A 25,556-nucleotide genomic window follows, 5' to 3' on the forward strand; every position below is an offset into this window, starting at 1 on the left:
CACCTTAGCTTTGAGATTATAAAAAATTCACTTTGCATACATCACATGGAATGATCTTTAACTAACTTCTTAAAAAGATAACATTGAAAAAGTGGTCCACCTTGCCATGTGGTAGGTTAGGGATAGCATGGGAAATTAAAATAATGACAACTCTAGTGGGGTGCAATGAGAACATGCCATGTATTGCCCACAAGGGTCACATGTTATAACTATCTGGTCATCTAATAGCCCAACAATATCTTACTAGGGTTTAAGGCTAATTAATGCACTAGATTTTATTGCCCCCTCCTTAATCGTTGAATATTTGTTGTGATGTTTCATAAGAGTTTGAGTCACATGGGTGTCAGTGTAATTTGGTCCATGGAAAAAAAAAGTGATGAATGTACTTGACTATGATGCTTTTGCTTTTTGGAATAGAAAAAGTAATACATTGATAACGTCCATGAATAATTTGTTTAAAGTATAAGATGAACATTATCACTTATGTAATATGAATATTAATATCTTAATAGATAATGATGCGACCATGAAAATTATGTATTAAGTTATAGAATATTTACTGTAATGAAAGGAGTACAGAGATCCACACACGATAACATTCATGAATGATTTGTTTAGAGTATAAGATGAACATTATCACTTATGTAATATGCATATTAATATTTTAATGGATAATGATGTGGAAAATAGATAAATATTATGTATTAATTTATAAAAATTTAATTTAATTTAAGATATTAAATGTATGGTTAAATTTATTTGTAAAGATTAATTTTGTATATATTATTTTAGGTTATAATAATTATTTTATAATTGATTTTTTTTATTGTTTGGTAAATAATAATATATTTGTATTATATTTTTATGTTGTTGATAAAATTGTTTTTTAAGTTAGTGTATTGTATCAATATGTTGTGGGAACATGGGTGACTTTTGATATGTATGAGTGAGTACTTGTATGTCGATTTCACATGTATGATTGAGTAATTGTATGTTGATCTCTTATGAGAAGTTATGGAATTGAGAAAGTTTGTAAAAATTATTGAGATTGGTAAATTGATGGAGCTTGCATCAACATGTGAAGGGAGTGCAAAATGACCTTTAATAAGTATGGATGACCTTTGCTCTCGCGTATTGTCCCTCTATTGAAAATCATGGAATTAAGAAAGTTTGCATAAGTCATACTCATAAGTTTGTATATTGAACCATAAGTTTGTACCTTTTTGTTGTTGATAAAATTATTTTTCCTTTACACATTTTTTTCAAAAATTCTCTACAACATGAATATCTCTGAAAACCCACATTCTCTTATTAGAAAAAATGAAGTTAGTGTATTGTATCAACATGTTACAACCCAAGCATGGGGTGACATTTGACATGTATGAGTGAGTAATTGCACATCGACCTTTTATGAGAAATCGTGGAATTGTGAAAGTTTGCAAGAGTTATTGAGATTGGAAAATATATGGAAATTGCATCAACATGTGAAGGGAGTGCAAGATGACCTTTGATAAGTATGTGTGACCTTTGCCCTTGCATATTGACCCTTTATTGAAAATCATGAAATGAAGGAAGTTTACATAAGTCATGGAGCTTGACAAATTTATGTGGTTTGCATCAACATGTCAAGGGACCTCAAAGTCATCTTTGAGCAATTGCATGTCGACCTTTTATGTCAAATCAATGAATCAAGGAAGTTTGCATGAGTTTTTGAGATTGGCAAATTATGAAATTTGAAAGTGTTGAAGTATGAGAGGTTAACTCTTGTTAGCCATATGGTTAATGATAACATTGGTGAGCTCCAAAGGTTAACTCTAGTTAGTTATATGATCAAGATTAAGATTTATGTGAAGTTTAAAAGATTTGATATAATGTGTTACATGATTAAGATTAGGATTAGTGAGATCCATAAATATTATTAGGTTATTGTGAGATAATAAATATATACATTTTGAAACTTATCTCATATAATGGATTGATATAATGTAAAATGTAAATTTAGTATAACAAATATGATGGCTTGCTTCCCTTTTGAAGTCAAATACATGTGATATAGGCATCCAATCTATTATAAATTTATAAAATTAAATTAACCCACTTAAAATATTTGTATTACATTTTATAAAATGATTATGCGATATAATAAACTTGTTTCATAAATTTAATTCTCTCATTTAATATATTAATATATTTCAATTATGTATAATTATAAATTTTGAAATAATTTTTTTTATATTTAATATATTAATACACATTCTTACCCATTCTTAAATATTATTAATTATAACATCGTATATTAAATAAAATAATAATAATAATATTTTTTAATTAAATTAATTACCTTTACTTTCTCCTTAACTGATGAACCGAAAAAATAACATAATATTTATTTGAAATCTATGTAACAAAGTGATATGTAACATCACATCCATAATAATTATGATTAAAAATGATCCATACGACATGAGGGGACATCAATAATAATTACAATTTGAAAACGACGGGATAATAAAGGCTCATATTTAACATAATAACATATTGCAATTACAATTTTGAAAAAAAAAATGATTATATTAAATTAATATAAATTATTTTTATTTTTTATTTTTTAATATTAAAATAAATTATAAATTAATTTTCTAAAAATAGATACATTTATTATTTTAAAATATTTTGAAATAAATGATAATGATGGTGGTGGTGGTTAATATCCACTGATATCAAATTTTGGTCTATCGAACCTAAAGAAACAAATTATTTAGTTTGATTTAAGATTTTATTCCTATGCTCAAAAAGCTTGGAGAGAAGCCTCACGAGCTCACTATAATTTTGACATCGTAAAAGGCTAGGAATATCAGTATTGCGACAGAGATTATGAAACTGAGATCTAATGTGGTTGTACGCGGGGCACTCTAAGAGGAAGTGGTTTTCATCCTCAATGTTCCTATTCTCACAGAGATGGCAGACCCTTTCCATCCATGGTGTTTTAGGAACCGTCAAACGACCTGTTTCACTATGGAGCTCATGAGAGTTCGTTCTAATCTTCGCTATATTAATTTTCTTCTTTGAGCTAGTTAAAACAGAGAGATACTTTTGATCTTCTAGGGTGGGGTTGATGACCTTCTTATAATAACTTAATTTTCTTTTAGTTGCTAAATCTTTTTCACACCACATTTTTTTTTGAACTTAGAAGTAAAACTATTTTTAATGTTATTAATGTTTTGCAATGCATCATTCTCGTTGATCTCCCAATGGTTTAACTAGGCCCTCGTGTCTTTATACCACCCATGCTTGAGCCTTAGGTGGTTTTGGCTGGAATTTAAAGCTAGCTTAGGAAGTCTATGATCTCCTATGTTATTGAGTTTGTGCTTGTACACCAGAAGCCTAGTCATAGCTAGGCTCTCGATAGGAAAAAGACCTACTTCTATAATTAATATGAATTTATTTTATTTTTAATATTTTTTTATTTTATTTCGAAATAAATTATAAATTTATTTTTTAAATTATTTATAATTAAAATATATACTTTTTTATATTTTTAATAAAAATAAATTATTTTTATATTAATGTAACTTATAAAAGTGTGTACAATGTATTTTTTTAAATTTTATGCTAATTTTAATTTGAGTATTTTTTTAATAAAATATTTCATTTTAATTATATTAGTGAGCTTAAATTTATAATATAAAAAATTACTATGTAAATGTATAACAAAACTTCATATAAGTTTTTAATAAAATATTTATTTTAATAAAAATTAGCATATTTCTATAATATATAAATACATATTATATTAAAGTATAAAGTAAATCCTATAAAATTAATATTTTCATTAATATATAAACTCTATGGGTCATCTTAAAAAGGAAAAGATTTATTTATTTATTTATATTTATCTTTACTTTTTATTATATAATTTATTTTGAATCTTTTAAATTAAAATATACACTTACTATTACATTTAAAAGGAAAAATTATATATTTATATATTATTTTTACTTTTTATAATAAAATATTTATTTTAATAAAAATTAGCATATTTCTATAATATATAAATACATATTATATTAAAGTATAAAGTAAATTTTATAAAATTAATATTTTCATTAATATATAAACTCTATGGGTTATCCTAAAAAGAAAAGATTTATTTATTTATTTATATTTATCTTTATATTTTATTATATAATTTATTTTGAATCTTTTAAATTAAAATATACACTTACTCTTACATTTAAAAGGAAAAATTATATATTTATATATTATCTTTACTTTTTATTATGTAATTTATTTTGAAAAATATACACTTACTCTTTTATATATATATATATATATATATATATATATTATTTACCTTAAAATTATTAAAATTTATATCTAATGTTATTTATAAACATCTAAGTGAGTATGAAAAAATGTAATTGCTATTCACTATTGAAAATATTAACTAATATGTATTATTTAAAAGTTATGAAAAGTTATCAAAATTTACATTTAGTATTTTTTTTTAAACATTAAGTTAATCAGAAAACTATTATTATTTTTACTACATATTAATATTATAAAATTATGTTATAATGAAAATATTATATATTGTTTTTTAAGTATTGAGGGCCTTTCACAGTGCATTATATTAGATATCATTTTTTGGGATTCAACTGCGTGAAGAAAGTCATTCATCTATGACCATTTCCATGAGAGGGAGTCATTCTTAACGCAGTTGAATCTCAAAAAATGATATCTATTATACATTGTTTTTAATATAACTTTACATTTTAGTTTGATCCCAATTTAATTAGTGATTGTCTTGTGATGAACTATATGTAAATCATGAGATTCAAGGTTCAAATCATTTTTGCGCCAAACCACAAAAAAAAATTACATTTTAAATAATCCAATCAAATTAAAACATTAAATATAAATATTTACAAGGTATTTATTTTATTAATCATTTATTTATAAAAATAAGCGTCATAATTCATTAGTGTCACAAGAATTATAAATTTGAAAAAATAAGTTAATTAACAAATATATTTTTATTCTAAAATTTAACATATTTTTTTGGATTGAAATGGATTATACAATCTTAGATTCGCTTTAACCTCGGATCTATCAAATGTCGAGAGGGATCAAATCTCTATAGGTGCAAACCTCTTTTTTGAGTGCAAAACATGAGGAAAGGTTTACACCTAAAGAGATTTGATTCCTCTCAGGTTAAGATGGATCTAAGTTGCTTTCAATCATGTGCAGCCATAGAAAACATGTGGAACATCTAATCCTTCTTATCATTTTAAATATGTTAAACATGTCTAAGATTAAATTTCTCATTTTTTAGTGCAAAACTCCATCTCTCTCTGTCCCTTTGTCCCTCCACCCCTCTCTCCTTCTCTCTCTCAAGTCCTCTCTCTCCCTTTCTCTCCAACCTCCCTCTATCTCTCCCCCTCTCCTCTCTCTCTCTCTCTCTCTCTCTCTCTCTCTCCCACCCCGCCAACTCTATCACTATCTCCCTCCCTCTCTCATGCTCTCTCCTTCTCTCTCCCCATTCTCTCCCTCTCTCCTTCTTTGTCTTTCTATCTCACCCCAAACATACACTCTTTCTCTCCATCTCTCCCTTGCCACTCCCTCTCTCTTTCTCTCCAGCCCTGTCACTATCTCCCTCCTTGTCTCCTTCTCTCTCTCCCCCCTCCATCTTTGTGTCTCCCTCTCTCTCGCTCACCCTTCTCTCTCTTTCCCTCTTCTCTCATCTCTTTCTTCACTCATCTTCTCTCTCCCCCACTTTATCTCCATCTCTCCCTTACACTCCCTCTATGTCTCCACCTCTATCACTCTAGGTCTTTGTTCTTCCCTCCCATATATATTTGGATTTAATATATATTATAATATATTAAAGTTAATATTATATTAATCCAAAATTATTAAATTTAGTAATATTAATATTAAAGCATATTAATATTAATATTAGATTTAATGTTGTTTTTACATGACATGATAACAAAATTATAATAAAATTGCATCAAATTAATCAAATATTACAATTTTTATTACAAGTTCAATTAGGAAATATTTTTTGTTTTTAAAAGTTTTAATATATCCATAAAAGATGTTTTTCCTGTTAAAGATTCATCTTATCAAGATTTAATTAAAAGAAATATTAAAATATTTTGGAGCCATTTTATATAAAACTTAAAGGATTTTTTGTTCTTGTATTAAATTAACCAAATTTCTTTTGGTTTAAGAAACATTATTGATTTTCATAAAAAATAAAGATGTTTAAAATTTTACATAATTTGGAATTTTAATGTGGTAAAAACTTTTGTAGAAGGTAAATTTATGATCCATTAGGTATATTTTGACCATGCACAAACATACTTACACATTGCCCCCATATTATGTCGTAGAATGCCCCTCTTAGCCCAATAAATAGATTAAAAAAGATTGTGTTTAGTTGATTGATCAAGCTTAATAGATGATCAACAATAAGTTGACATTTTTATTAAGGTTTTATAACATATGATATTATTGAATAAACTTTTAAACAAAGTAGTTGATAAAAACAATGTGGTACTTATGGAGGTTGTTATAGCAATTGGGTCTAGATAAAGTAAATGTTGCTTTAGAAAACATGTAAATAGTATGGGACAACACTTTAGATGGTTTTCAAGACTTGGTTGCACTTCAAAAATCTTAAAGAGCATATAAATAGTTGAACAATTCCTTGGATGGATATGAGAAAATAGTTTTGTTGTTGATTTGAAGTAGATGTGACAAGGGCATCTTGTGAAGAAGATTGAGATTATTGATTTGAGACTTCTGTGATCCATATCGTTATTCAGAATGCATTCCAGATTAATCACATCATCAGATTTTTGAGCCAACCGTTCGAACCATCTACTGTGGTTCATCCTCAGGACATGGATGAACCACAGTAGATGGTTCAAAATGTTGGCTCAAAAATTTGATGGTGTGATTAATTTAAAATGCATTCTAAATAGATTGAGATTGTTAAAGAAATTTATACTTGAGCATAATGAAAGATGATAATCATGTTTTAAGAAGTTGCATGGAGCCAAGAACAGTTGTCTTAGAGGAAATTCCTTAGAGATGATGAACTTTGACCCATGCCTTAATTGTCTTTCAAGTAAACCATTAAGGGTGGAGCCCTTTGGAGTGGATTTAATGGGCATGGTTGGGTTAGGAAAAAAAAAGGTAACAAGTCATAAGTCAAGAGAGGTAAGGATAACAAAGAACCTAAGATGAATTGGGTAACAAAATAGCAAAGGCTTAGGTTTGAGACAAATTGGGCCACACACTAGATTGTAGGGTTTAATCATTGAAGTAGATCTTGGTTGGTATAGGCTAAGATGGTTGTTGCAAACCAAAGTCTCACAAGTTGGGAAACTAAGTTATTATTCGTAAATGATGAGTTAGTCCATTGAAATGCTTTTCTATAACAATGAATTAGTTAAATAAGTAATTTTAGATAAAACAATTTTGCTATTATAATTGTTGATACAAGATAAATTCACATTAAAACTTAGTCTTGATCTTTTAAACAAAAAAAATCTAAAAATTAACTAAAATTATACTTAGATAAAAGATAAAAAATAAATTAACCACATCCTCTATTAACTAAACAATTAACCCCACTTAAAAATTCAAAACTTTTATAAAAAAAATATAAATCCTTGGTCAAAATGTTAAACTAAAAACTTTTTAGTTACCAAAAGCAAACCAAGTTGATTTGAAAGATACCTTAAAAGATTTTACACAACATACCAAAATGAAAATGTGTTAAATTGATATTTTATAACTTTTACATTTATATAATGGTGCATACTCCTCATCCCAATAAATAAATTAATGAAAATGTGTTAAATTAATATTTGATAACTTTTACATTTATATAATGGAGCATACTTCTCATCCCAATAATAAATAATAAAATTTAATATTTTTCATGATAACCTTATGTTTATTAGACACCCACGTTAGTCTTATCATGTGATACTTCCAAATAATGTACCTGCACACTCATTAACGTGAAGACATGTAAGGCAGAGCCTCCATTTTTATCACCACAGAATTCGTTATACGGATAACTTTCGTACATCTATAACGATCCGTTATGTGCTGAAATTATTCCGATTTTGAGGCCAGGATTTATGGGGTGCTTGAGCAGTATATACATTGTGTATATCACCCATTTACTGCTGTAGATCTGTAGATCTGATCTGACCAGACGAGACTTATCTCAGCTGTAACTTTCCCAACAGTTTTATATTTTCAACTGACATATCTATTTCTCTGTGCTTAGTATTTTATTTGGGAATTGATGTGGGGGTGTGCAAAATATTCTCTGCCATACTTTTTCAGAAGTGGGTCTGGAGAAATTTTGATTTACCCCACCATCCGAGTCTGAGGAAACAATAAAAATATTGTGCAGAAGATAGCCCCAAATACAAAACAAATACAGAAAGCATATTGGGTCATCAAATTTTGCTTCTTTGCCTCTTATTTTAGCACATCCCAAGTGGATATAAAGTTGTTTTTTTGGGGGTATCCAGTGGCCACCCATTTGGGGAAAGGAGTGGGCAAGCTTCAACATCAAGCAGCTCAAAAGCAGTGTACCGTTTTCTATATTTGGAGGCGACTTTCTTGGAGGAGCTCAACATGGCACAGTAAGCATAATAATACATATATCTCGTTCAATGTGTACATATCTGTTTGTGATTTAGAGAAAAATTAGGTCTGGAGCACATGCATGTTTGGTCACCCACCAGGAAAAGAAATAAAAAAGGTTTGTACTCTCATCGTATATAAAAGTCCACCAACAAAAATATATATACTTTTGGGAACTTACTGCTTCCGGTAAGGAGCCAACCCCTGTGGTAAAAAAGGACGAACCGAATAAGGCCTTTCAGGACCAACTTCTTGCTAGATAACTGGTCACCCACCAGGAAAAGAAATATAAAAGGTTTGTACTCTCATCGTATATAAAAGTCCACCGACAAAAATATATATACTTTTGGGAACTTACTGCTTCCTTGAAGGAGCCAACCCCTGTAGTAAAAAAGGACGAACCGAATAAGGCTTTTCAGGACCAACTTCTTGCCAGATAACTTTGAAAGCATGAATCCAGGAGGTACTTAGTGCGTTGAGCTCTCTGATTGGGTTGGTCCTAGCCTGAGATCAACCCTTTTCACCGATTACTATTTTGTACCTTGCTGCACTTATGGAGTATTTGTATTATATCACAATTTCTATATGCAGTAATTTAAGTTGACTGCTTTTTCGCCTTGAAAATCATAGAAATTCGGGTAATATTTTGATAAATTTTGGCAGAGATTTTTGTAAATCCATGTTATATCTGTCAAATTTTAAGATTTTGGGTGCCCCAGAGGGTTTGATGATGCGGAATCCATTTCCACCCTCAAAAATATGATTTAAGCACTGCTTCTGCAAGATTCGTTGAAATTTTTTTGCCCAGATTCTGGTCATTTTTTACCATCCCGGCAATCCTCCACCTCAGTAGACGCCCTTTTAAATATGTGTTATGTTTTTTTTGTCTGGCAAAAAGTTTTTGGTCAAATTTTGATTTTTGTTATTTAAAATCAGTTTTTGATTACATATATGGATTCAACACCTTGAATCAGCGTTTGATTACATATATGGATTCAACACCTTGAAGAACCCCTGGGGCTCTCAGATTTTACAAATTTCACAGCTCAAATTTGTGATTCCAATAAATCTCTGCCACTTTCTAAACAAATTAGACCAGAAAATACACACGAAAATGTATAACACATAAACTGACTATGTGAATTTTTGGACAAATTAAACCAGAAAATAGCCAAAAAAATACCTCCTCAAAACCTATAACAAATAAACTGACGAAATTGAGTGTGTGAATTTTAGCACTTTTCTAAGAGATGCCTTTTACACTCTCACATTGTAATCATACTGGCTATACTCTTCTTGAATCTCATTGACTTACTTTTATGATCATTTGTTGGACATTAATAAATTTACTTACTCTTAAGTTCTAAAGAGGTCTTATTTCCTTTCTCAATGAGAGCTTGGAAGATCTTAAGGACATACATGGAGGGTTGGAATTTATGTATGTGTACTTAAATTTGAGCTCCATGCACACCCTAAAGTTGCATAGTTCAAGGTTGTACATAATGAGTTTCAATATTTGCTAATGTTAGTTATTTATATGAGTTTAAGATCTGCATCCCACAGTATTGCAACATTAAGGTGGTATTACATATGGGTTTAAATGATATTGTTTTAATATTTATATTACAAATGAGTTTAGATGATATTGTTTTAATATGTATATTCAATATAAATAATGTACCCTTATAACATTGAAGTGCTATGACACATAGGTTTAGATGATACCGTGGGTTTAGATGATATTGTTTTAATATTTACATTCAATATACCCAATGTACTCATGTAACATTGAAATGCTATCGCACATGGTTTAGATGAGATTGATCTCATATCTATATTCAGTGAACCCAATTCACTATTTATACATTCAACGCACCTTTTTTTATTTTTTATTTTTTTTTCACAAGGTCGGGTAGATATATTATCAAAAGCTTTGTTGGAGCAAGCTCCTATTACAAACGACTGTAAAATGATAACAATCTAAGCCATGTATATATTCAAATCACCTTTACACACAAAGCAGAAACATATTTATATTACACAGGGATTTAGATGATATTGTTTTAATATTTACTTTCAAGATACCCATTGAAATGCTATCACACATGGTTTAAATGAGATTGATCTCATATCTATATTCAGTGAGCTCAATTCACTATTTATACATTCAATGTACCTTTACACATAGAGCATATACATATTTATATTACACGTAGGTTTAGATGATATTGTTCTAATATTTACATTCAATATACACAATGTACTGATGTAACATTAAAATGCCACTATTTATACATTCAGTGTACCTTTACACATAGAGCATATACATATTTATATTACAATTAGGTTTAGATGATATTGTTCTAATATTTACATTCAATATACGCAATGTACTGATATAACATTAAAATACTATTACACATGCTTTAAATGAGATTGATCTTATATCTATATTCAGTGAACTCAATTTACATTCAATATACGCAATGTACTGATTTAACATTAAAATACTATTACACATGCTTTAAATGAGATTGATCTTATATCTATATGCAGTGAACTCAATTCACTATACTATTTATATATTCAATGCACCTTTACACACAAAACACATACATATAAGGAAGGCTTCCCACCCCATTACTTAGACTACAGAACACACTTTCTTTATTTTAATGTGATAATGTGTAGACACGTGTCCACTGATATCTAAGTGTATGGGATAAAATTTGTTACAGTGCAGTTTGCGTTAAAATTAGGTAATGTACTTAAACAAATGGAATGGTTTGTTTTAACTTTTTTTTTTTATTAACAGTGGTTTCAAATGGAAAATTAGTCGTGCCTTGTTTTAAAATTACCCTTAAAGATAGATAAAGTAACAATTATCATTCTTTTACATGGCAATGAATATCGGAGAAAAAATATTTCCACTTGATTTTAAATTAAATTTAAAAGATAAATAAAATAATTGTCACAGTACTTTCAAATGGTCATGAATATAACACAAATTTTATTTCTACCTGTTTTTAAATTTACCCTTAAAGATAGATCAAATAATTGTCTCTCTTTTGCTGTTGACAGTGCTCCAGAGTTATCAGGAAGCCGGTTTTACTTGGTTTCGCCCCCATATTAAAAGAAGGTTGGTTTTGGTTTTGCGCTTAGAATACCAATTAGCTTGTAAAATTTACAGTGTTCTACCTTGAAAGTTGGTCATTTCAGCTAGTTTTTATAGCGATGACTTTTATCTTTTACTATGTTATGCGTTAAAAGTTGGTGTTATTTAGTGGGTCCTGCCCTAGCAATACTTACCATCCATTTATTGGATTTTGCAGTAAATGACATATTACGGGATATATCCTCGTAGTAGTGTGTAAAACATTAAAATTCTCTGTTTTTACTTGACTCTACAGTTAAGATACTTTTCTGGGATTGTTGTACTAATATTCTATAATAGTAGAGCTGGTCAGACTTACAGTGTTATTTTCTCAACGGTTATTATTTTCATTGGTTTTCATCTCCACAGTAATTATATATCTGTTTATTGGACATTGGGTTGTGCCACATAAGCTTATCACGCTATTGCATTTTGTCCTAATAATTCATTGATTCCTCAATGTATGTCATTTTATCTCAGTTTTGTTCTTAATGGGACAGAAAAAAACTTGGGCGTTGCCCCCACTGTCAGTGAAAAGTGGTTTATCCTCTGCCATACAAATATTTTAATATATTGGAAGTGGTCATTGTTATTAATTATGGTTAAAAGTCTTTGATACCTTGTGAATCTCTGAGGGTCTGCCCTATTTATATGACCTTTAGATGGAGTTGGAGCTTAAGGTGTTCATTTTTCTCACATCTTTCTTTGTTCATGCAGATCTTGTTCGTTGTGCCTTGTGTGACTGAAAATCCTCATGGGTCTCTCAAGCTTTCCCACCACCGTCTCTGAAGGAGTCCTGCCAATTCTGATTGTGAATACTGCTCTGTCTTTTGCCATTATCAAGGACATCCTGAGGTCTTTTCTTCAGATCGTAGGCCTTACCACAGGCACTGAACCTGACTTTAACGACCCATCATGGCCTTACCCATCTGAGAATAGCCCTGCAACCAGTACTGACCATTCCGAGGTGCAGTTCGTTGCAGAGGAAATAAGGCAGAGCCTACCCATCAAAAAGTTCCAATCTTTTAGTGATGGGTCTGTTGGTAGTGACAATACCCATGTTGAGTGTGCAGTCTGTTTATGCAAATTTGAGGAAGGGGTTGAGATTAGACAGCTGCCTTGCTGCCACCTTTTTCACAGACCTTGTCTTGATAAATGGCTGGACCATCAGCAGATCACCTGTCCCTTGTGTAGATCATGTCTGATATCAGAAGAAGCAGCCAAGAATATCAGGCTCAGGGAGCAAGAGCTTACAGATGAATTGGTATTCTGGTGTTCATCCTTCCAAGATGCGGCTTATCATCATACATGGATTGAAAGTTAGAATTTCTTGGATCCTGGTTTGATGGATTCTTCAACACTTGATCCAGTCATCTGGGGTCTATAATTGGAGATTCTGTAAATTTTTTTTGTAAATAATCTTTAGGAAAGTTGCTTGTTTCTACAGGATGCTTTGTTGTTTCTCCTGTTGAAAGCAATCCTGTTTTCTGAAGATTATGTAGTCAATACTTCTTCTGTATATAGCAGGAAAGCCTATATGTAGAGAAGACCTAGAACTTAGAAGCTGTTCTTTTCAGTACTTGAGGTTTTCTAAGGTGGCCTGAGAAGGTCTGGAATGATCTGTGTGGGATCTGAGATCTACCGATCAGCCAAGAAAAAGGAAAAAAATTGTGTGCCCTGTCTGTTAGTGGATGGCATACACACCATTACAAAAACTTTGTTTTGAAGATATCATTTTGCATTCCCCATGGGATTGGCTGAGCAGTGAAGTCGGGTGATTTCCGCTCTGCCATCTATGGCTGTTTTGTGGGGATGTCTGTAATAACTTTGTATTACTCTCTATTTGAACATGGAATTTGATTTTTTTGATGAGTTTAGGCATCAAGATCCAAGTTGTCAAATTCACGGGCTATAGCCAAAAAAAAATGATATTTTTTGTTGTGTTTGGCTCTTGAAAGAGATCAACAACATTACAGTGGAAACAGCTTCTGTTTAAATGCAAATATAACAAGCTATTGCAATGGGAATGAAAAACTAATGATTGTGGATATCTTGTTGAAAACCCCGGTAAAGGATCCATCTCCATGTGGAAGACCTTTCAGCTTTTCCTTGTGTTTTTCTCTAAAGTAGTGTATGCAACAAGTATATGGATTTTTGCCGAAGTATCTGTATTTTGCATTCTGGTAATACTCTAATGAATTCTGCCCATGGGAGGCCAAACCACTTTCAAAGTTTTAAATTTTGGATGACCTCAGAGAACAGAAGCCATCATTAAGAGTCTTGGTAAATTTGTGTGTTCCACTATATTTGAACAATGATCACTTGTATATTTTTACTCATCTTTATCAATGAATTGGGTTTGAAGCCCCTGTGTATATTGTTTGTGTCTATTTTCTGGTCATTCATTAATACTTAATTTACGCCGTTCCGCCGAAGATAAATTTCATTAAACATCCAAAAGTAATACAGAACAGTCAACACAGAAGGCCGAGTCTCTGAACGTCTGGTGGTTAACATACCCCACGAAAAACCATAGTTGTAAAATAGAATGCCACCTAGCACCGATATGACTGGAGCAATCACCTTAGCTGGGGTGAACATGTTCATTTTATTCATGTGGAGGCCTTGAACCCACTTCGCTCTAGTGTTGTGAGTGCCGGCAAATTCGGCCAACAGATGCACCTGAACAGGGTTCTATGCTTGCTGGGGTTTAAACCTAGAACATTGTTATGGTGAAACCGTGTCTCAACCACTAGACCACAACCTGACGGACCAACTGAAGCAAATCCTCTAGTTGTTGAAGTCTAAATACAAAATTATCAGACACAGCAGACCAGAGTTTTCAGGGGACTAACTCATTTGGATGTCAATGCGTTATTATATTTAGTCCTAATATCCCTAAAATACACTCTCTTTTTTTGGGTTTGAAGGCTTTATCATCTTATCCACCAGTCTTCTGTTAACGTATTCCAATATGATCATTTTATCCCAATTTCATTTGATGTCAAGCAAGTTATTTTCATCTTTATATGCTTATCAGTATTGGGGGCAGAAAAGCATATGGTATGGCTTGGAAATAGGGGTCCTTTAAACCTACCAAGTCTTCTTCTGCAGGCCCCATATCAAAGCTTGGAATTTTTCACTGAATTCCTGTGAATTTGTGTCTGGAGTTTCTATTGCAATTCTTTGAACTGGATTCTGAGTTAATGCATATTCTGGAACCTTATGGGTAGTCTTCTATGGTTTTATGTTAGTTTTGTGAAAATAAAAGTCTGCTGAGAATAGTCCCTTTTTCTTTAATTCTGTTCAGTTTTTTCTGTTCTAGCGTAATACATGTGACAGTATGAAGCACATGCCTTTCTTGGCGAGGATTATTAAGGACTGTTTATGCCAAACTGGGGCTTTATCCATAGGACAGGAAGGAAGGTCCGTGAAGATTTTGTAAGCACTGAAAGTTTGTATGTATTTTTTTGCCTTTATGTTAGTTTGCTTAAATAAAGGGCTGCTGGGAATAGTTTGTGTGTTTTTTACTTCAGTTTTTCTGTTCGTGTAATGTAACAGTAAGAATCATATGCCTTTCTTGAGGGAGTTAAGGACTGTGTATGTCAAACTGGGGCTTTATTCATGGGATAGCAAGGTCCATGAAGATTTTGTAAGCATTGAATGTACATACGTAAATTTTGCTTTATTCATGGGATAGCAAGGTCCATGAAGAGTTTGTAAGCACTGAAAGTACATATGTAAATTTTATTCAAATTATGAATAAAATAGATTTTTGTTTTCTGGAAAAAGCATTAGAAATAGGAATCCTTTAAAGCTACCAAGTATACATTAGAAATACGAATCCATTAAAGCTATCGTGTTACTTCCTGCAACCTTATCGTGTTACTTCCTGCAACCTTATGGGAAAGGTTGGAATTTTCATTAAACTCCTGTGATATTGTAGATTGCAAAGCTTGGAACTTTCATTAAACTCCTGTGATATTGTAGATAGAGAAATGATTGAATTTGCTCTTCGGAAGGTGTTATTTTATTCTATTAGATATAGAACTGTCTGCATTAATGCAACTCTAAATATTCCACACAAGTTAGCTGACTTTAAAGTCTCGGGTTTATATACAACGTGGCATTTATTAAATGCCTCTGTTCTCTTTATGGCTTGGGAGGTCCAAATATCATGTAATTTCATTTAAGAAATAAGTCTCAAGTTTAGCAACAAATGATCACACATTAATGATATCATGTGGTGTAATCTAAGAAACAAGGTTCAAGTTTTTGTAATAAATGATTAGAAAATGCTAGAGAAAGGAAAGAGAGGCAGCTTCTCTCTTTCTTTTGATGGCATATTCTTTTCCTCGAGAAGCAGAGCACTGTTTGCAGATGCATTGTGAAGTAGGTATAACCTAATGAATTGTCCTTGAACACTTAGACCATGAAATTCATAAAATTAGTCACTTAGCGAGAGTGACCATTTCTTCAATCATTTTTAAGAAAACTTAATGTACTTAATAGATTTAGTACAATGTAATGGAGAGATGATATAAAAAATACTTTCACAAGGGCTAAAGCTTTGTAAGTTAACATTGATAACATTCAATGAACATTCCTATTGGTGTCATCAATTGGGATGCCATTAATATATATCTTTTGGTTCTTTGTGTTGAAATTTTATGACACGTATAATAGAATACAATTTCCTACCAAGTAATTATTTCCTAATGATTTTCAACCATTATTTTATGCCACTATTATCATTGAATAATTACACTTCAAAAAATCTCAACAGTAAATAAACGGAAACAATAAAGATCACAGAAAGACAGTGATGCACAAAAGAGACAATAATTTTACCTTGGAGGAACCCAACCTTGGAGAAAACCCAACAACTTTTCTTAGGATAAATTATTCTTCAACAAGTTTCAACAAATCAACAATTTGTTGAGAAATCTGTGGCAATAATCCAAATCAAATACCAGTCAAACTTGGTCGAAACATTTCTTGGCCAATGCTAGTCAAACCAGCGAAAAATCAGAAATTCAAAACTAGTCAAATAGACATGCGATCAAATTGTGGCCCTATGGTCAACTGCAGTCAACCCTGTAGTCTACGGTCAACCCTATGGTCTATAGTTAAGAGTATGCATGTGCGGCCTTCCTATAGTCAAACAACTTTGGTCAATGCCCAATCAAATTTTGGTCTAACAGAGGTCAAATCAGCTTGGTCAAAATAGTCAAACTTGGCCTTCCTGTTCACACGTGCGGCTATCCAAGAACGATGAAGAGAGAGATAAAGAATTGCTCTTGCTTGGTGGAGAAATGATACATCACTTTTTATTTATACAAGTCGAATGAGGTGTGACAACCCAAGAAACACATCTCTTGATTGGTTGACCGACTTGATTTAATAAAAATAAAATTTGCATATTCTTCTAGGCCGATTTGAAGGCAATTTAGCCATGCGAGGATACCTCCTAATGCTACACAAAAAACAACACTTTGGTACTTTAAAAGAAGATAAGATGAAGTAATTATAAAAAGAAAGGATTTATTTTTCCAATGAACATTCTTCTTGTTGGTCACCAATTGGGATGCCATTAGTAGATCCCTTGGTTCTTGGTAATGTGGCATTTTAAAAAATGCATTAATGTTTGCATGGACATTTATTAAAACTAGTGGGTTTCCTAGAAGGAGCTCAAAACAAAGTTTACATTAAGAAATATAAACTAAATTATCATAGAAAGGATTATGAATATAAGTCCAAACTATATTTAAGTTTTACATTGAAGCTCACCTTTGGTAGAAGGATTAGAGATGGAATTAATCCATGATCAGTTTCGAAATATAAATGTGTTGAACTCTCCAATAAATGAGGTTAACATTCAGCACATAAAGGTTAAGAAGCTTTAAATTTGGTATGATAGACTTGGAGTGTTTAGAAGGCTTTGAAAACTCTAAAAAGTTAATTTTGCTTACACTGTGACTATATGATGGCTCAGTTGTAAATGATTTTTTGGCCCACTTGGATGTTCTTATTCTTCTTTATGCTTCTTTGCAATATGTTAGAGTCAATTAAGCTTGTCATTTATAGAAAAACAGGGTTATTTGGAGGTGGATTGAATTATTGTATCTCCCCATCTTTGGTGCCATGGGGATAACCACCTATAGACTTACGATCTTATCAAAGAAAAGCATATGATTTACATTGAGATGCTTTTCTTATGCAAAAGTTGCATTGACGTTATCTTTGGTGGTGAAGCTAGTTTAGATTTTAATTTCATTGATAAAAGATTATACTTATTGCCAATTTGTATCTAGGCCGTGAAAAGAATGCAGAGACAAAGTTTAACTACCTTTGATAGCATTTGGCCCATTGGAGCAAGAATTTGGTCAAGAACAACTTTCCCTTTAGATACAATGTGATGTAAAGAATGTGGCAATGGAGCTTAATGATCCAGGTGGATGTTGGTGGCCACCCACCTATCCCACTTGGACCCCCACAACTACCTTTTTCAGTTTTTTAGTTTCCTTAATTGTAGCACAATTACTATTTTTGGCAGTTTTTCGAGTCTTGAACTTCCGGAGCCATTTTGAGGCCCTAAACGACGTTTTTTGGGAAAACTAGGAGCAATATGGGTTCATGGATTGATGTTTCTCATTCAAAAGTTGTAGTCCTTGGATAGATCTTTCTAACGAGGTATTGTGCGCGTCAAACGTAGATCATATGCCAAAGTTACGACCCTGGGAAGTTGATGTACCAATTTACCCAAATGGGACTCATAGTTTGGCGCTTCATCTCCTAGGGTTAGGTTTTTGGATGTTTAGGGTTTTCCATTGTTTCTCAACAATAAATAGGCCTTCGAGCCTCATTGTAACACAGTTCAGAGGCATGTAGCTGCCACATCTCTTCTCAGAGATAAGCTACCATCGCCCTAGCTAGTTTATTTCCATTTCTGTTTGTAAGAATATTTCAATATTTTACATGAATGAAATGAAGTATCATTTCTGCTACATCTCTGTATTTATGGTTATATATGTAATTTGTTGCGTTCATGTTTAAATTCGGATCAGTGGTATCAGAGGGGTCTATTCTTTCTCTGTTTTTCTTTGCATGTCCCCTACGAGGTCGAGATATAAGGAGTTAGGGCTTGAACTGGTCGAACCCTTGCAAGACCAACCTCGCAAATCCGGACGACCTCCCATGGTGGATGAAAAGAAAGACGAGGGGGCAAGAGATCCTATCAAAATTTGCTCAAAGAAGCCCTCAAGTGACAAAGGAACGCGATGATGGAAAACTTTGCCTAGATCCTTCAACGGCTACCCAGGGGCGACACATCTTCTTCCAATAGCTACGATGGAAATGCCACACCCTTTAAGGTACAAGTTAACTTTGAAATCCCCATATTTAAGGGTCAGATAGATGCAAATGCCATAGATAAATGGTTAAATTTGCTAGATGGTTATTTTTCTGTTCATGATTTTTCCAACCGGGAAAAGATCACTTTTGCACTTCTCAAAGCAGCCCCCCACGTCAAGGATTGGTGAGAAACCTACTGCAAGCGGAAGGATGAAAGTACAGGCTCACTATTTTCAGCCGCAACCACTTGGAATTCATTCCGGGATGCCATCAAGGAGCAGTACTACCCTGTCAGGAGCTATGAGGACAAATACATAAAGTGGACCATGTTGCGGCAGGGAAGGGACCAAGATGTGCCAGAGTTCACAAATATTTTTCATACCCTTCACACAAAGTTGGGTATCAATGATTATGAGTTGCATTTGGTACTCAAATACCGCGGCTGCCTACACAAATACATCTAGGACGAGATGGAGTTCCTGGACATCTCCTCACTCAGCACAGTATATCAATACACTATCAAGATCGAGCAAAAGTTTAAACAAAAGAAGCGATACTTTGGATCTGTGAATCCAAAGAACAAAAGACAAAGCCAAGACGGGGTGACCCAAGACAACCCGTCGAAGCTGCAAGAAAATAACAACACCACGAAGTCAAAGAAGGACACAGGAAAGTGGTGTGTGTTCCATAAGATCCCCACTCATAACATAAGTGAGTGTTAGACCAAGCAGTCGTTGGTGGCCGAGTTGAAGGCTTTAGAATCAGATGCATGTTACATGTTCCGACCCTAAGTAAGAACCCGACAAGAGGAATGATAAAGGGAAGCAAATCATTGATGCGGAGACCAGCGCCACTGTTGCCACTGCCAAGGTCCAGAAGAATGAGCCCGAAGATCTAGAGGAGGGGGAGCGTCTTTTCCACTCACAGATGTGGGTGAAGGGTTCGCCGATGTAATTCATTGTTGACAGTGGGAGCCAAAAGAACCTCATTTCAGCAGAGGTCATGAAGTGGCTGGGCCTACCGACCACACCACACCCACAGCCATATAGCATCAGGTGGCTTCACCAAAGGCGAGATCTCCGAGTTCGCCAGTAGTGTCGCCTTCCCTACAACATTAAGCCCTTCACAAATGAGGTATTGTGTGATGTTGCACCTCTTGATGTTTGTGATGTATTATTAGGCCAACCATACTTGTGGAAGCAACATGATGTGTATGAGTTAAGGCCTCACACTGTTATTATTTCTTTGGGTAATTCATTATACAAGATACCGGAGGTAGCCCCACCTATTGCCACCTCTTTGATCTCTACTAAGAAATGTAGCAAGATCATCTCCCATACTAGGAAATTCATTTTCTGTCTGGTTCGCTCCCAAAGTAAGGGGAAGATCGTCGCCACATCCATGATCCTCGCGAAGGGTTCCTCCACGCAGCAGCAACAGATGGATACGGTCATGAAAGAATATAGGAACATCTTCTCTTCACCCACAGGGATACTGTTGCACTGTCAGGTCAAGCATTCATTCGATCTGACACCCAGAGCACTTCTACCCAACGGGTCGATATATTGCCGCTCCATTATGGAAAATGCCAAGTGCAAGCAGCGACATGATCAACATCAGGTACCACACAAGTTTCAAGTGGGCGACAAACTCTGGTTGCATCTACAGAAAGAATGTCTTACAAGAGCCCATCAGAAGCTTAGACCACTTCGATATGGTCCTTACACCATTACCAAGGTTGTGGGAAACAATGCTTTGGAGCACAGCATTCCTCCATTCTTTCGCTTGCACTGAGTGTTCAATGTGGAATGCCCTCGACCATGCTTCCCACCATTACTGGACACATTAGATGTTGTAGAAGAGCTCACCAAGGACCAAGTTCAACAGAAGTTTCCTCATCTCATGGAGGAACTCAACGCAATGGGGACCATTGCTTCTTGGGGGGGGGGGAATGATCCAGGTGGATGTTGGTAGCCACCCAACTATCCCACTTGGACCCCCACAACTGTCTCTTTCAGTTTTTCAGTTTCCTTAATTGTAGCAAAAATTACTATTTTTGGCAGTTTTTTCGAGTCTTGAACTTCCGGAGCTGTTTTGAGGCCCTAAATGACTTTTTTTGGGAAAATTGGGAGCAACATGGGTCCATAGGCTAATGTTTCACACTCAAAAGTTTTAGTCCTCAGATAGATATTTCTAACAAGGTATTGTGCACATCAAACAGAGATCGTATGCCAAAGTTACGACCCTGAGAAGTTGATGTACCAATTTACCCAAACGGGGCCCATAGTTTGGCGCTTCATCTCCTAGGGTTAGGTTTTTGGATGTTTAGGGTTTTCCATTGTTTCTCAACAATAAATAGGCCTTCGGGCCTCATTGTAACACAATTCAGAGGCATGTAGCCGCCACATCTATTCTCAGAGATAAGCTACCATCGCTCTTACTGGTTTATTTCCATTTCTATTTGTAAGCATATTTCAGTATTTTACATTAATGAAATGAGGTATTATTTATGCTGCATCTCTGTATTTATGGTTATATCTGTAATTTTTTGTGTTTCTGTTTAAATCCAGATCACTTAAGCACCTTAGACAATGGCTAACCCATTGAAGGAAGATATTTTTAGGATTAACTTCTTGTTTTAGCTCTCCTTATTTTGTGACTAGGGTATCATCATATGTTGTTTCCTAGGTGCTCACAACAGTAGTGGCAAGAATCCTTTCCACATATGAAGTAGGTAACTAGTAGAGACCACCATAAGATTTCATGGTTAGCCATGTCATGGGCATAATTATAAGAAATCCTACTCTTTAAATGAGTCACAAATTCTCTAGTTTCCCTTAATGATCTTAGAGAATGAACATTTGCCACTAAATACATAGAGAAATTCTATACTACAAATGTGCCTATTGAAGAGCCACTAGAAAATTGCTAAGTCACTATGCATAAGAATGATGATGACTCACTTCTCTCAATTGGGTGGCATTCAAAGGTTAATTTGGGCACAAGATGTATTTTTTTTATTCAATGCTAATTGTTTTTTTCCTCCTTTTTCTTTGATAATTTATGGTGCTCCACTATATTTACTATATTTGATATTTTAGATGCAAACTCACACCCTCACTCCCCACCAACTACCTCCTAAGAGGTGATAATGTGAAGCACACACATTAACACCCTCACCCCAAGGGAGGTTAGGGAGAGTGGGTGGTGGAGTGGGTGAAATGGTGCATGTGTGTGCTTTTTGCATGATTAGTTATTAATTATTCAAAAAAATTCATAATTATTAATATTTTGTATGATATACTATGAGCTATAATAAATATTTTTGAAGGCAAGGAGAAGTTGCATGATGTTTATGTGAGAAATGCATTGATGAAGTGGAAAAAATGTATGATGGTGGAACTTTGGCCACTATGTGAAACTTTAATCATAGAGATAACATCCTTGTCCAATGATGGAACTTTGACTATGCCTACTCATTGGAGACTTCCATGTTAAAATGTGTCTAACGTAGATTGAGGGCTTGGGATTTAGAGTGAGCACAATAAAATCAACATTCACAACACCCAATGAAAAATATAAATAATAAAACAAAATCCATAATATCTAATTTTGTATATTTTTATTAGAATAGAGTGGATGACTATCAAGTTGTATTATAATGTTGGAAAAAACACAAGAGTTCAAAGCCTCTTTACCACAACTCAACTTTTAGACCCAGAAGCCCCCTACTTAATATTTAAAATTTTAATTTTTACTATCTTGGATTATGAGCTAGCAATTTGTTCAATTACTAGAATTTGAACCACTATTAGAAAACTGAAATGTTGTAATAATCCGGATTTAAATAGGAACACAACAAATTACAGAGATAACCATAAACATAGAGATGCAACGGAAATAATACTTCATTTCATCAATGTAAAATACTGAAATATGCTTACAAACAGAAATGGAAATAAACGAGCTAGTGCGATGGTAGTGTTAGCTCTGCTACATGCTACTGATTTTCCAGGAGAAGGAATAGGTTTGGTCCTTGGTTGCTGCCTCAGAGATGGTTCATAATGGTTATCATGGTCTCTCCCTATTTTCCCCGCTACCTCCATTTCATCCTTCCCTTTCATTTTCTCTTATTTCCCTCTAAACCCCTTTATCCCTGTTTTGGCCTCAAAACCCCTCATAAACTCTTTTTCGGGCTCCTGGGCTTCTTTTTGTTTAAAACTTGTAAATCCCTGCTTACCTTCTATCAACCCCATATTAACTTTAAAAACCCCTGATAACCACGCTTAAGTCTTTTTTCCAACTCGTGGGCATTTTTGTGTTATAACCTTTTAAAAACCCCGATAGTCCTTTGTAAACCATATTAACTTATGTTTTTGTTTTACCTCGGTGCTAAAATTTTAACCCTTCGTAACCCTGCGCATATAATAAAATTCATAACCCTAAGCTTTAATGAAGCCCGGGCCCGCCCCTTATCTGTCACATCACCTGTCATATCATCCAAATATGTGCATTAACCGTGCCTTTTTCTCTCAGCCGTCTGATCATCCCGCCTTATCATCCGACGGTGTTCGCAAGCCCTCACCCCGTAAAGCGCTCGTTCGTTAGCCCGCGGGAAAGTGGTTTCCCCCGCCAACCTACCTGCCACGCGTCATCATATTACTGCATCGCACCGCCCTGTACGTAAACCGCCATTCCCGAAGAGCGGTGCGGGGAAACCGCTTACCGCCCTTCTGGTACGGTTCCCCGCCTGTTAACGCGTGTTCAACTCTGTCGCCCATCAGCCGTCGGATCTCCTCGATCATGATCCGACAGTCCACGATCCTTCTTTCCGCCTACCCGCCTGATAGCCTCTCAGATCGAATCTCCACCGTTCATTTAAGCGATTCGATGGCTGATATTGTCCCAGTGTTGTCTATGCCTCCCGCTAACAGATCTCGATCGTCTGCGTAATCCATCCAATGGCCAGCGTTCTGTCTCGGCTCCTGTTCGTTTTCAATGTATTTTTAAGTATTTTCGACTTGTTTTGTGCGTGTGAAGAAGGAAGAGATCATCCTGTACCCAACATTCAATCTGCAGCTACCTGTTGGAAATAATACTGAGAGGGGGGGTGAATCAGTATTATCAGATCAATAAAAATTTTTCATTTCCATACTCAGATACATATACGCTACTTCATTCAAGGGAACTTGCGTGTATACGCAGCTGTGTCTAAAGCAACTAGCGTATATCCAAAATACTTATGATTCAGTTAATCCATTAAATGTTGATCTTTAGTTGGTGCATTAGAACTTCATTAACCATATGAACAGTAAGCAGGTGCAGTAAAAACAGAACAGATCATCACACACAAGAAGCACACATGAACACCATGATATAAGGTGGAAACCCAATGTGGGTGAAAACCACCTGCTACAATTCGTTTCTATCTTCCTTTATTAAGAAACTTCTTTTACAATGTACTGGTGCAGTCCTTTACCAGCATGCAGGGTACAACTTGCAGAAGGCTACAACCTTCTCTCGTTCTCCAGACTCTCCTGGAAGGGAGCTCCAACCCCCTTTGCTCTTGTACTAGCTAAGATACTAGTACGTAGGCGCCAACCTACAATATTCTCTCCTCCGGGTACCACGTTTCATAAATTTTCAGACTGGATACTCCTGAAGCACAACACATAATCTGAAAGGCCACGTTTCATCAAATTTTCATACTGGACCCATAAATATCATTGAAGAACAAAACAATCAATACTAGCATCATCAATCCCTGAATCACTGAAACACTGAAACCCTGTCAACAACACAGTCACCAGAACACAAAGCAGAACTCTACAATAACAATCAGAACCAACTGTACTATCAAAATCATGCATTAGAGTGCATACGCTACTTGGAAGTGCCGAACCTGCGTGTATATGCAACTTCATCAAGATGAACCAGTGTATATGTCATTAATCACTTATTCATAACTTTGCTGCACTTCCTGACTTCATACATAACCAGATCATGACATATACAAGGATAATATATGTGTTAGCACCCAGATCTAGTCCATCAGATCTCATAAATATGAGTCATTATGATCCTGATCCAATATTAGTTCTCATCCATCAATATTGAAGCTAAACACAATCATCCAAACAAGATATGCAGAATACTGACACCTTTAAACTGTCATCAAAGCCCTTCAACAATCAGACCACCTGTAACTTCAAATATCATAGCTCAAAAGGTATACGCTACTACAATGAACTCAACCTGCATACATACGCGCTTACACCAAAGCCAACCCGTGTACAGATCTATAAATATTCAATCATGACTTGCAGCGATTTCAAACTTAAGTTATACCCAATTCAGATCATTACATGCG

General features: G+C 34.1%; 1 protein-coding gene across 1 annotated transcript; it reads left to right on the plus strand.

Moving 5' to 3' along the window:
- Window positions 1-12,468: 12,468 nt before the first annotated feature.
- On the plus strand, window positions 12,469-13,705 carry LOC149173502 (putative E3 ubiquitin-protein ligase XERICO). The gene has a single exon (XM_089424628.1). It carries the CDS (start codon window positions 12,588-12,590, stop codon window positions 13,155-13,157), a length of 570 nt encoding a protein of 189 aa, XP_089280754.1. The 5' UTR covers window positions 12,469-12,587; the 3' UTR covers window positions 13,158-13,705.
- The last annotated feature ends 11,851 nt before the right edge of the window (window positions 13,706-25,556 follow it).

Source organism: Pinus tabuliformis, chromosome 4_2, assembly GCF_031772625.1.
Source record: "Pinus tabuliformis cultivar Carrire ecotype Pingquan chromosome 4_2, CPIR1, whole genome shotgun sequence".
NCBI classification, from domain to species: Eukaryota; Viridiplantae; Streptophyta; class Pinopsida; order Pinales; family Pinaceae; genus Pinus; species Pinus tabuliformis.